This window comes from Apostichopus japonicus, chromosome 10 (assembly GCF_037975245.1).
Source record: "Apostichopus japonicus isolate 1M-3 chromosome 10, ASM3797524v1, whole genome shotgun sequence".
Taxonomy (NCBI): Eukaryota; Metazoa; Echinodermata; class Holothuroidea; order Aspidochirotida; family Stichopodidae; genus Apostichopus; species Apostichopus japonicus.
The window spans coordinates 3,685,276-3,699,307 of NC_092570.1; the positions used below are offsets into that span (position 1 = coordinate 3,685,276).

At 37.6% G+C, this 14,032-nt stretch overlaps 1 protein-coding gene across 4 annotated transcripts in view; it reads right to left on the bottom strand.

The window, feature by feature from the left end:
- Positions 1 to 4,458: 4,458 nt before the first annotated feature.
- The window catches only part of LOC139974711 (phospholipid scramblase 2-like), a 34,519-nt gene continuing 24,945 nt past the window's right edge, over positions 4,459 to 14,032 (bottom strand). For 3 of the 4 annotated variants that reach the window (XM_071982054.1, XM_071982052.1, XM_071982055.1), the window contains one exon: positions 4,459 to 6,248. In XM_071982054.1, coding sequence (XP_071838155.1) covers positions 6,177 to 6,248 — 72 coding nt within the window. In that variant the 3' untranslated portion in view covers positions 4,459 to 6,176. Of the gene's footprint in view, positions 6,249 to 7,822; positions 11,661 to 14,032 lie in introns of those variants that run through there. The other variant, XM_071982053.1, reaches the window with a different exon arrangement.

Below are 14,032 nucleotides of genomic sequence, written 5' to 3' on the forward strand. Positions count from 1 at the left end.
AAGTTGGTGTGCTCGATAAGATTTCAATTGTCGATTGATATACATTGCTAAATTTATTCTATAGCTTACATATAGCATGTGATCACCTAGCTACATAGTGCATACAATGAATGTAACCGTGAAAATCGACCAAACCCAAACCCATCAATGCTTCGCTAATGGACAGGTAGAAACTATTCACCCCCCCCCCAACCCCCCGCTCAAAAAACCCACAATTATTGCCCTGAAAATTTCTTTGTTCTTGCAGGGATGTGGCAGACATATATTGCTCTCCTCTCAGCCCACCACCCCTCCCCCTTCCACGTGGCTACGCCACTTGATAAAGAAAAGAGAAATAATTGAGATGGGCAACGCGAAAGTGTATGTTTGGAAAGTTTACTCTCATTATGCTAACTGACATATGAGGGTACATAGTCGGTTTTAGCGCATTTCATTTGGAGACAAATCATTCCAGTTACACATATTAACCGTACCATACCGTAATACAGGGAGGGGACCAGTTCACGCTCATCTCTCACTCGTAACTTTCCGACAAAAGTTCAAATTCTCCATATTCTGATATTACTCCCAGCCGTTTATATGGATTGTTAGAAAAGACAATTAAATACCTTTTGTGTGGATAACTACTATTGGAGTGACAATAAAATGCTGGTTCAAATTTGAGCACGTGGTGATCATTTTCTGACTGTATTGCATATTTGAGTTCAATAGTGCTGATTATTAACGTATCGTATTGCACATCCGTTCAACATTTGGCAATGGGTATACTCGACATTGTGATGCGAGGGAACTTTTCTAAAAAGTGGCGCTATTTATCTATGGAAAAATAAAACCAGACACCGTGTGTTTACCGCTGAATATCTTTTCTCGGTTCTAAAGCAAACGTTGCACACCTTACGAAATCCTTGCCGAGAAAAAGACCCCCGCTGTAAAGCTTTGTTCAGAAGTGTTCCGTTTTATAATCATTTCTTTTGAGGTGGTGGGAAGGGGGGGACGTTATGTATGAGGTCTTGGTTAATAATACCTCTGGGACACCATTTACAAAGAGAGTATATTTCATACATATGTAACAATAGAAAAAGAAATACGGAAATTAATGGCTTAAATCCAGGGGGGGTCCAGGGGGTCCGGACCCCCTGCTCTTGGCCAAAAAAAAAAAAGAGAGAAAAAAAAGAGAAAAAAAAAGAGAGAGAGAAAATATAATTAAATTAAACGCCAATTTTAAACATGTAGGACGTCAGAAGGGCAGTTATCCTTACAAGTCAGCCAGGTGTATCTTTTCCGTCAAATGAACTATAGTGTGCACGCGTGCTACACGTGCAAAAAATGCCTAAAAATCTCAATTTTCAGACCGAAAAGTTTCAAAATTGAGGTGGTGTTCGAATTGTTTTGGGCGGTGAGGTGGCAGAGCGGTAGGCTGCATAAGATGCGCCGACGAATTCTTCATGAGAGATCGTTTTCTGCGGTGAGAAGGCATAAAACTGTTCTCCGATCAACAATGGGCAAGGAACGTCTCACAGCTCTTGTTCTCATGAACACGTATTATAACACTCCTATCGACACTGACGAAGTGGTCCGAAAGTTCATTGAGAAACATCCACGGCGTTTGTTCTCTACAATCTACCATGAATAGATCATCAATAAAACTAGCTAACTCGTACTAATGCAGATACATTTCGAGTGAGTTTTTGTAGGTGCTTTGAATGGCTAAATTGAAGGGGGTTCCCTGTTGTACTTAAATATCCAAGAATTTCACAATGGATAGAGGGAAACCCACTCCCCTTAGACCCTAGGATCACTGGAGGCCAAACCCCTCACCCTTCCAGAATCCTGGATCCGGCCCTGCATCAAACAGTGGTGACGGAACGGGAGGGGGATTGGTGGCTAAAGGCATTATGATTTTTGTATCATCTCAACTCATCTGATATGTATTACCATATTTCATAGATTGTTTTTCTCATCAATCGAGAAATTGCAGACATGAGATCCATATTTCAGGCTAGGTACATGCAGCTTAGAATACTCGGGAAGTGCCGTTTCCGGCCATCTGGGGGGTTGTAAAGCAAAAAATTTCTGGTACGCTCCGCGCCAACCGATGGTGGCGCTCCGCTTAGATAGTCTTTCGATCAGGCGTGGCTGGACCAGTCAGACCCCCCCCTGTCAAAAATCCTGCATCCGCCCCTGAAATCTCTCTCATTTTTCTGTGGTTTTGTATATATATATATATATATATATATATATATATATATACAGGCGCGTAGCCAGGAATTTGCCAAGGGAGGGGCGAAACTGTAGATTCGGCATTGAAAACTATCTAAGCGTAGCGCCACCATGATTGGCGAGAAGCGTACAAGAAAATTTTGGCTGTAAATGCCTCCCAGATGGCCGGAAATGGCACTTCCCATGCCTTGTTAGTTGCATCTTAGCATTTTCTCTTTTGAAAATACTAGCGATATCATAAAAACCTTAAAATTTTTTGTAATAAATATGCTCAAGGGGGGGGGGGGGCGGCTGCCCCCTTCGCCCCCCCTTGGCTACGCACCTGTATATATATATATATATATATATATATATATATATTCCCTTTATGGTTCAAAAAGAAATTCGTACAAAGTTGAATTGGTATCTCACAATGCATTGTTCTTTAATGCCGATATTGACCAGTACATGGATTACATACTAAATTAGCATTTTTAGAGTTGATTCTAATGGGGGGGGGGGGCAGTGGGATATGTGACATTTGAGCCCAGAGTGTTTTGCAAACATTGATCCACTTTGCATTCTGTATGAATAATTCTAGAATCTTTATCAACACAAAAATGCACTTTTTTAAATGTTGACTAACGGGTTTTTTTCTGACATATATACATTACCCCTCCCCACCACCCCGCTATCAATCGATTAGTTATCAAAGAAAACATGTAATCTTAAGTACATTTGGGCGCCTCGCTGAACATTGTTACATATATCAGTTCATATACATTGGAGCTGGCCTTGACAATACCTTCTTATTTAGACACATTCCTTATACTAAGCGACTAATGAAAACAACATCTTTTGAAAATATATTGATATTCACCTCACAAATGTTTATCATGTTAATTAACATTTTGTTAACATTGTCATTATTGAAATATTCGCTAATGGTGGGCATGTTAACTTCGTTTGATATTTCAACCCTGTAGTCTACTTTTACATTAATCATGTTTCGTTATAATGTTTCTGTAACAGAACTCGAACCCCCCCCCCCCAAAAAAAAAAAAAAAAAAAAAAAAAACATGAAAAGTCAAATTAGACACCAATGCTAAACTGACCATATTGTGACCATACAGTGGCGCAACCACCACGATTGTTCTTGAGGGGGTAAGATGTCATGTCCTCCTGGGCTCCCCTCCTCTGGGGAAAATGGTCGGGTAGGGTGCTCAGATCAAAACATATATATTTGTGATATTTTGTTATTTTGTGTTCTTGAAACAATGTTGGAGAATTTAAATGCTATACATGTATATACTGCACCCTAGAATTTTAAAGGAAAAAAAATTCTACCCGTCAAGCGGGGACGGGGATGATCCCCTTGATTTTATTCTTCGGGGGGGGGGGGGTGGTTGAAGCCCCTAGGGGCCCCTTAGTCTTAACTCACGCACTGGGTCTTCCGATGACAGACAGTGTAACCACATGATTCACTCTACTTGTTGCCAGATACATTTCACAAAATACCACAAAATAAAAAAATAAAAAAAATAAAATGACATCCTCACAATGTAATATACTAAGAGGATGTGGCATTTGACCTATTGGCGCAGAAAATTGTTTGAACGTTATTAAGCACGATTTCAACTCCAGCCCACCGGAATGCTATTTTTAAGAAATTTTCAGAGTATTGTCATCTACCTGAGTTGAATAATTTCGTAGTAGGCCCATTTCTCAACAGTTTTCCTTGAAGACCCATCGTCGTTGGCTTCGGCGAGTCGAGACCCTAATTTTTTGTTGTTGTTGTTGTTGTTGTTGAAAAACACTCAATTTATACTCTCTGATTATCGACAACTAAGCTGCACATTGACTGATTGTTTACAATCGATTGCACATTGACTGAAAACTAGTGTAAACAAAAGCCAACAGGCATTCATGAAACACTGAGTAGCGATACATACCCACAAACTTGGCGACCAATTTCAGGATCGCGAAACATAGTTTGGGAAGCGTGGCTGTGTATAGTATTTGTGCTCCTATATAGGCTAACATCGAATATACAGAAAGACAAGAAGGCATGTTCTGAATATCCATGAGTGGCCGTGGTAATTGATACCTCAACCTTTAACGGTAAATTTTGGACTTCTAGGGAGGCATTCAAATTAAACACGACGATAAAAGTTAGGTCGAAGAAAGAAAACAAAAACTGAAATAAAATGCCCCGCAAATATATGAATGAAAAAAAAATATACAACCAAGAAACACATGTAACAAACAAACACCTGCATGTACCCGGAAATTCCATGTCCATCTTTATTTTTCTACATGGGATGAGGTTTGGGTGGGGTGGGGGTGAGGGTGAAACCACTGCTGAAAAGGAGGAATGTGTTACCAACTCCTGTACACGTTTTTTCATATACTGCTATTCATAGGCTAATATTTAAGACCAGTGTCATCAGCATTGGAACTGAAATCATAATCATAGAAACTACAATTATTCATGCATTTCATCTATATTGTTGCGACTTGCAACACATGCATGGTAAAGCAGGCGGTATTTTCTAATCGAATCGCCTTGGGTTTATGGATGTCACGAAAATAATATACACCCCTTAAGCCCTGCTGAAGTACAAATTAACGAAAGAAAATCTCCTGCAACGCACTTTTATGTATAGGTCTACACATTGTATCCTAAAGGTAGCCTGTTTTTTATTTATTAAATTACATGCATTTTATCTGAATCTGATACATTAATGATTGCTTCAGAAAAAAGGGTTCAGGGGAATAAAAGTGATCAATAATGGCCAAACGTAGGGTATAGGTATTGCACAAGATCCTGCTTTTATGCACGATCTATACATTGTGTATCTTAAGGGAAAATACCACATCTGAACACAACAAATACCACAGTATCTGGCAGTGTGTGTCCGAACCACAACTACGTGAGCGAGTGTATACTTCCGCCTGAAACTGAGGTTAATCGGAAAATAGTCCTAAAGTGACTCGAGTTTATTGACATTTTGTGAGTCCTCATCATTCTTTCTGATGCTTGGATGTTGAAGAGGATGAAATAAACTACATATGGTCTAAAAATCTGGAGGATTGAAGAGTGATTTAAGGTACTTTAGGAAATCCTGGGTGAAACAAGAAGAATCCGCAGCGAGAGCTGGCAGATGGGGTTTAAGAGCACTATGCTAACCTTTGAGCTCTTCTAGCTCAAAAAATCTAAGGCATGGGGGCAAAAGTTGAAGGTGCGGTAATAGCCCAATTAAGACATCAGCTATCGTATGATGGGTAGGACATGTCAGTTGAAAACTTCTATCTATAGTCTAGCGGCCTTGAAAAGTGACGAGTTTAGTGTGTAAGTCAATGGGAGCAATTAATTGTGGTGCGACACTTATTGTAAATCGTTCGTTACCTTGAACCCAGGATCATGGTTACCTTGGTTACCATGATTAGCTTGAACCAGGATCTTGGTTGTGTTGTATTTTCGTCCCCGACGATCTAGTGGACTCCCGATACTTAACTTGACGTAACACACCACCCTAGTCACACCTCCGTACACCTGATATATATTAATGACCCTAACCACACAGTGGTTTCACTGGTTTCTGTCTTAATATAAAGCGACTGGGCTTCCATGTTGATCGACTTGTTAGGTTTTTATTTATATTTTAAGTATGTATAGCATTGATTAATTTAATCATGTAAAATGAGAATGAAGCGTTTTACTTTAATTATAGCAATGAGATATTCTTTATTGTTCGATAAATGAAAAAAAGAAAAGAAAAAAAAGAAGACCATTATAAGATATTACACCGTTTTGAATACCTTCCAGGTACACTATTAGCCATGACTATAACTGTTAAGTACAAACTTTTGACAACTGCACGCGTCTGCGCAGTGCCGTCTGCGCAGTGCGTCTGCGCAGTACCCTATAACCAATTTAACCACCACTATAACAACTAATAAACAGGCTCTCATTCTTATCTTATCTTTGCAAATCCTTTCTTCTCGTCGTCATCATCTTTCTTCTTTTGTTCGAAAAACATAAAATCCTGAAATTAAAAATAAAAACAGAGAAGAAAACAACTTAGTATGATTTCAATCTATCTCTGCAAATCAAAATTTAAATTCCACTCATGCGGAAGTTCACACTGATCTTCGCGGGTAATCTTTTTTTTCTCTTTAAGGTCAGGTTAATAATTAACAGTATAATTAAAATGTTTTTTTTTATAGTGATACAAAAAAGGGGTTTAAAATAGTCAAACTAAATTCCCCCAAAACATGAAATAAATGTTTCAGCAATTTCTATCTTTCTTTAGTTTTGTAGTATCTAATTGTATAGAAATTAAAATTCTGAGACAAATGTTGGGGCGTAGGCATAGGAGGCGGGGGCTGGGAGGCTGCAGCCCCCCAACCAAATATTTTTGTGGAAATTCGGGCAATATGATGATAATTTTTCGGGCATCTGAAAGGAAAATAATTTGCAATATGTTTTCAATTGCTAAACTGATATTATCATCATCATTATTATTGTAACGACTTCCCCAATAATTCTAACCATTGTGGAAGGGTAATAACACGAAAAATGATTGTATGTTATTGGCATGCGATGTAATAAGCTATCCATGCCTATATGCACATTAGTATGTTGAACGCGCGCGAAAAATTTTGGTTATATTTTTCGTGCAAGTTGTTACAGCCCCCCCCCCCCCCCCCATTCAAATTGGGCTCCTACGCCTATGGGCATAGGACATATCAATGTACCACCACAGGACATTTTTTTTTCGAAACTACAAGAATAGTTGTTTCTCGCCTGTATTGCTACAGTACCATAGTAGTACGCTGTCTGTCTACAAACTAGTACCAAACCATATAATCCGCTCTACCAGGAGACTTCGTAGCTAACCGAATGGTAACACACCACTCGGTTGAAGCACCACCGACTATAAATGCACAATATACAGCACACAAATGTATACATATCCATATTTACCCTTTTGGTGCTCACCCCCTAACCCCACCCCCCCCCCCTTCAACTCCGAACTACTGGCTACGGTCCTAATCCAGATGTATGCCTTCCCTTCTTTAAAGGGTCCTGACTCAGATGAAACAGGACACAATGACATGAATAACTGCAACACTTCAAGCCTAAAGTTTTTTAAAAGGTCATAAATACGTGGGCCTATCATTTCATATCATGGACTTCACATGGTTGACTATATAAGCACTATGCAGGGTGCGTACACAGTACACTAAATGATACATTATTTCCATTATTAGAAGACTTATCCCCTTTTCTCCCTCCAAACCCCTCCCCCCCCCCCAAAAAAAAAATAACCTCTTTGAGACATGAAATCCTGATGTATTTCAGCCTAGAAATTAGGTCTACACACATGATTTTGTTACTGTATGTTAATACATCGTTCTGTGTGGTTAAAATAGGGAGATGTACACTGCCCCTTTAACCCCTGGATCTGTGTGATCGATGGAATGTTTATTATTAACGTCATCATTTGATTCTTGGACAACGGTACACCAACAATGCCATCACAATTTCCTAAAATAAAGGTTAATAAAAAATATATAAAAATATGAGGCAAAAAAAATGTAAACACAATCTTAGAGATAATTTGTTAACGTCAAATATATTTTGCTGACAATGGATAAACCATTAACACATTCATGCATCCCTTTACATACAAAATCATTCCTTGCTACGTTTTCAGAACATTCTTTTATTGACATAGATTCATAGAAGATTACAAAATTTCAATCATGCACCACCCTCCACCCCAAATGGTTGGGTAATAGCAGTAAAACATAAAACTCGCAAATAACGTGGCTAGCAAGAGATGTCAACGAGTTACCACGAAACTTTGAAAAGGAATATTTTTAAGTTGAAGCTAAAAAATGTGCTTAGATTCCAGAGCAGCAACAAGAGAGTAACCAAATGGGTAATGTTGGAGTGAATTGGCGAGAAGAGTTGGCCAGATGCTTCAGTCTTTATTCTCGGCTTCAAAATCTCAACAAACAAAAACAGAAATGCAAGACGCAACATGTTTGCATATTCATGTCATGAACACTAAACTGAACTATATTATGACTGAATCTGTTAAATGTTGACATTTGCTTGAAATTTAACCAATCTCACTATAAAAAAAAGAAGAAATTTTAAGGGGAAAACGAGCAAACTGTCATCTGAAAAAGCCGGAACATGTTACCATGACCATTACACTACTAACACCACCCCACCGTTTACAAATTCATTTGCAGATAAGAGAAAATCGCTCTTATTGATAGAATGACGAAAGAGCATTGACCTATTGACCTTGGTAGGAATGTAAATAATGGAATGGAAGGTAACCCTTTAGCTGTTTAAATGTAACTCCATTTCAGCTGCTAATTAAACAATACAAATATCATTAACAATGAGCCAATCTTGCTGCACTACCTGCCAATCAATACTCGGTTCAATCGACTACTTCATTGTTCTCTGCATGTGCTGTACGTCGCACCCCCCCCCCCTCCCGCTTCATGTGTAAAAGAGGAAAGAATCGGCTAGCTATTATTTGCTGAAGCACTTCTTGACAACCGTCCATGTTTAGTCCTTATACAAGGATGTACGATTAGGCTAGGCTGAGCATTCACCAGCTAATAAAAACGTTGTAGCCTAACGTACCACTGGAATCATATAAACACTTGATCTACCAGAGCGATTTTCATAAACATCTTTTGGAAACCTTGTTATGTGATAGCCTATCATAAAATGTAGGTTGAATCAAAGTCTTTGCCCAGCAGGATACATTACACTGCAAACACACACTGCTGCATTATAAAATGATATCTTATTTTTTTCCCTTGCTGTTTACTAATAATAGAAAGATGTAGAAAATATAAAATGGTTGGTGTGTAAACAAACAGTGAATGCATCCATGGAAAACATGGACTTTTGGTATAGGTTCACATTGAGCAAAGTTTGATGGATACTAAATGAAGAGTTAAGAAAAGTGAGCGGGGGGGGGGGGGGTGGAGAAGAAAGAAAAAGGAGGAATATTCAGTGATGTGAGAGTTAAAGATGGCACAGCAATACACAGACGTAAGAGGGTTTCAACCAAATGGTGCATTTGGCTACAAAATGCGTGATTTTCCATGCAACAAACAGATGCAGACAGTGTCACTGTTTGACAATCGACAATTTGTTATAGACATGTAATATGTTTATACAACACGTTAACATCTGATAGGGTGTCAAGTTTAACAAACAGACCAGAGTTGATTGTACCATAAATTCAGACTGGGATCCTACTATATCTTACAAGTTTAAAATAGTCCATACAAAACCTTAACAAAGAGTATGTACCAAAAAGCAAATTTAATTTGCAGGGAAAAAAACATGACCAATACAAAACTGAAATGAGTTTATAACATTGCCTGGCTGTTTTCTTGCTGAGGATACAGTTTTAAAGTGCTAGGTTTTTTTTGGCAAATATCAGACCAGGAATAGGCTAATGTTCTACATTTCCCCTCCCACAATCCCCCTCCCCAAAATATATATAAAAACTTGAGAAATATCATCACAAACTAATATGAAAGTTCAAAATAGCAAATTCATGGAGATTACAGTACTACGAATATTATAAAAAGAAGGTTAATATCGATTCTGAGAGACTCTATTAACCACCATATTAATTTTGCCCCCTACTAGAAGCTTTAGTTAGGTGGACTTGACAACCATCACCATAAAAGTTTGATCTATCACACTTTTCATGCTAGCATAGCTTTGTTAAGGCAATATTCTCACATATTTGGCAAAGCTTATCAGTAGAAATAAAGAAAAAATTTAATCAAAATCGGCTTAAAATCATTCAATGGAGGAAAGATTGTTTGCCTTAAAAAACTTTTGATCACACACATTACACTACAAGCAAGTATTAAATGTTACTCCAGTCGACAACACCACCAACAGTAAGAACTTGGATTATCATGACTTCTCTGTATCCTGATGCGAAACACAACCGTTGTGTGGTGTTTAATAGTACACAGCGCCATATGTTTCTCACTTACAGTTCGGAACATTAAATTTCCATTAAGAAAAAAATTGTTGTGTAATCTCCCTTTTCCCCCCTTTTATTTTGGCAATTAATATCCAATGTTACATTTCACATTTATTCAACAATTTTTTTTATCGCGTTTACGATAACGAGGCAAGCCACCCGAAAATGTATCGGAAAATATTAATTTTCCTGATTCTATTTGTACATATTCTGACAATTTTCCGAACTGATCTGTCTTGATAATCCAGGTTGTTACCCTACTAGAAGATTAATCACTCTCGCATGCACCATTTGAACAGTAAGCAAGAGTGTAGCCCCTCGATTTAACTAGGATATTTAATTAATATATTTAATCGTTAATTCAATATTATTGGAAAACATCATGCATTACATGCAAAGGAATTCTTCAAAACTTGAGAAAACGGCCCTATTTCCCACTATTTAGGTCCCATGTATTCAAACTGTTTTGACCCTCCCCCCTCCCCCCAATCAATGTGAAACATTTTTTACATGACTACAAGAGCTTAGTTGCAAAAGGATTTTATATTATACATCTTATGAAGTAATTTTATATGTACAAGATTTGTAATCCTTTTTTTTAAGACAAATATTGGCAAATTTTTTCCTCCAGTTGTCCTCCAAAATATTTTTGTGACTCTAGAAAAAAATCTCGACCCTCAGTATGAATACCAGGGATTCAGGCAATGGTTAGTAATTCTATCCAGAAGTAAGGTTTGGCACAGATGGAGTTTTAAGTAATTAATCTTCAAATACAAAGATTGTTCATTACCTAAATTGATAGCCTTACTGCTGTCATTTCATGTTGGATTGTAAATTTTTTTTCTGCCTTTTTATCCCCAAGACTCACTGGTTTAGGGATTTATGAGCGACGATACTTACCCATCTCCCACTCCACATCCACCTTAACTACACATTGGAATGTTTAAGCACTGCGAGTGTACTTCAACACCAGATTGGGATGAAACCAACACAGATTAATACAGCATCAAAATGATGGACAGATTATTACCTGTCTGGCCGGTACACAAGGTCAAGGGTCATTCATACTTACTGTACCTCCAGGACAATTGTGTTAAAATGAAACCCCAAGTTCAGTGGTGTCAAAGATCGGTAACATTGTTATGAAAATTTATCTTTTAATTCCAAGGGATGATATGAGAGACGTACAATGAGAATACAACATTTATAGAGATTTCAATATTCAAAAAGTTATTCAAAAATGTGAGAAAGGTGAGGCAGGAGGGGAATAAAAAAAAACAGGATAGCTCAGATTGAGGATAAAGATGATGAAAAATAAAATAATAGGGAGAAGCGGTGAGTAGTTGATCAGTAGAACCCTGATTTGTTTTGATCCTTCTGGTTGCCAGAACGCTCAAAGAACATGAAATCCTGCAGAAAAAAATGAAATGGTTCAGAGGTCATTTGGGATCAACATGCACAGCCACGGTGAAAATAGTGGGGGACAGACATTTCGTAGTTGTGAGTTTATTAAAATGAAATTAACAAAAAGTAAAAGACATTCTGCCATTGTTTTATGCAAGTGATTTCATTTATTGATGCACAGCTCTGTTTTAGAAATTTATTTGATCGTTGATAGTCCAATTTTGAATACAGACAAGATTCATCGCCTTTAATGTGTTATCTTTAATTTTTCTCATCATTAATGACAAATCTGCACCAACTATCTATAATAAATACAGAAAACATTTTAAACAATTTGAGATTTTTTTTTTTTTTTTTCATGACTACAGGGGTGGTACCTGTACTGTATGTGGGGGAAATAAGAAGAAGAAGAAAGAAACTTCCATAGAGCCTTTGCTTCATGGCATCTATGTTAGGAGAAGAGATAACTACTACTGCTTTTCATGTTAAAAAGGATGCATTGCAATTTCTACGTTATTGGACAGAGCCTTTTCCCAAGGTAACGGCAAGCGGGGCACGAGGCATAGACTTTCTTTCTCACTCATCAAACTTGCAGTTTATCATCCAGAGCAAACATCTAGCAAAGTTATTAATGTCCCTTCTTACCATTTTAATAGTTATAGAAAGCAAAGGAGTCAAGTTAAACCAGAGAAAATTTTCCCAGGGGTTATTACTTTTCTAGGAAGTTTCGTCAACAAACGAGTTAAAATGTTAGTCGACTCATTGACAAGATGCAAACGGGGAAAAAATAAACGAAACTGTGGGAGGATTAATCAGATTAAAAAACTGTGGGAGGATTAATCAGATTAAAAAAAAAAAAAAAAAAAAAAAAAGACCAAAAGGAATTGACTTGAAAAGTTTGTGGCATATATGATAACCACAGATCTCTACTGGGAGCTTCCAAATGAGAGCTCTAAAGTTGCTGTCAGACAAAAAGTCTGGTGCCATTTTGAGTCCCAAACCATCCCCATCTACCACCCCACTGGCCTTACAAAATGGCATTCTTTGTTGTTTTCCATCCCACGCTTCGTTAGGTAAGGTGTAAACAAGCAAGTCGGAAGTTGCTTTCTTCTCTTAAAAAATTAATAATAACAACAATATCCATATCCAATGAGGTGACAGACATGAAGGAGAAGCAAACTCAGTGTGAAAAGCTGACATACAAAACGATATGATTAACATGTCAGTGAAGACAAATACCATGTCTTCCCATGATCCACTGCAAATGACATACTGTGAGATGGACAGCAGCCTACGTCCTGCTCGGGGAAATCAACAAACTATCAGCCCTGAGCTGACAAGACATATGTGTATGACACAGCAAGAAACATACCCAATTATCAACTTCAGCATTACATTTACCTGATGCACAAGATGAACAAGGCGAGCGAGGGTTTGCTATGTTGATTTTGTAACCCATTTAAATATTCTACTAATTACAATATATATCTATATATATATACTGTACTGTATATATATATGTATATATTAAAAAATCCCTGAGACAAATATTATCTGCTATCTTTTTGTTTTTCCTTTTTTTTCTAAATCTTTTTGTGAAATGACATGTTTCTAGTTGGAACAATTAATGGACAGCCTAACATATAACAGAGATGAATTCATTTGAGGTTTTGCAGCACCCTAGAGGTTAATATCTATGACTGTGCTATGGGTATAACCATTTTTGCAGTACCTCAACATGTTGACAAGCTGTGCTATTATCTGGCTGCAAAAGTGTCTCATGATGCAGGACTGACTTATAAAGAGGAAGTTTAACTAGTTTACGGAAGTTTAGTTCAACTAGTTCATGCTCAAATTGGTACTTGAAATAGCAAAGGGTATAGCCTACTACTTTGATGCGAATTACAAGGATAAATCTGGTTGTTACTACATAGAACAAACTAGACAACCCTCAAATACTATCCTTGCATGTCAGAGAATTTCAAGTTTAAGTCTTAACATAATCTGACTGCAGGGTCATATTAACGCAAGAAAAGTGAAAATTGCCTACAATTTCACCTACAAAATTGTTGAACGTTCCCTAAAAGAATTAACGTAATAATACAAGGACTGAACATGTGAGTACATAATGAAACATACATGATCCTTGTACACTTTCAAGAGTCTTTCCAGCCCCTCACAAAAAAAAGTGTCACCTCACATGGTCACACCCCCCCACCCCTCCCCTACATGTAACAAAAACTAAAAAGAATTCAAGAGAAGGTTGAGCTACTGATCACTTTGTTTGACATTAGCATTTCCAAACTCTTCAACTATGTTCTTCATAGCTTGTTCCATGGCGCATAAATATTTGGAATTTGTTTTCCCCCTTCCTTCCC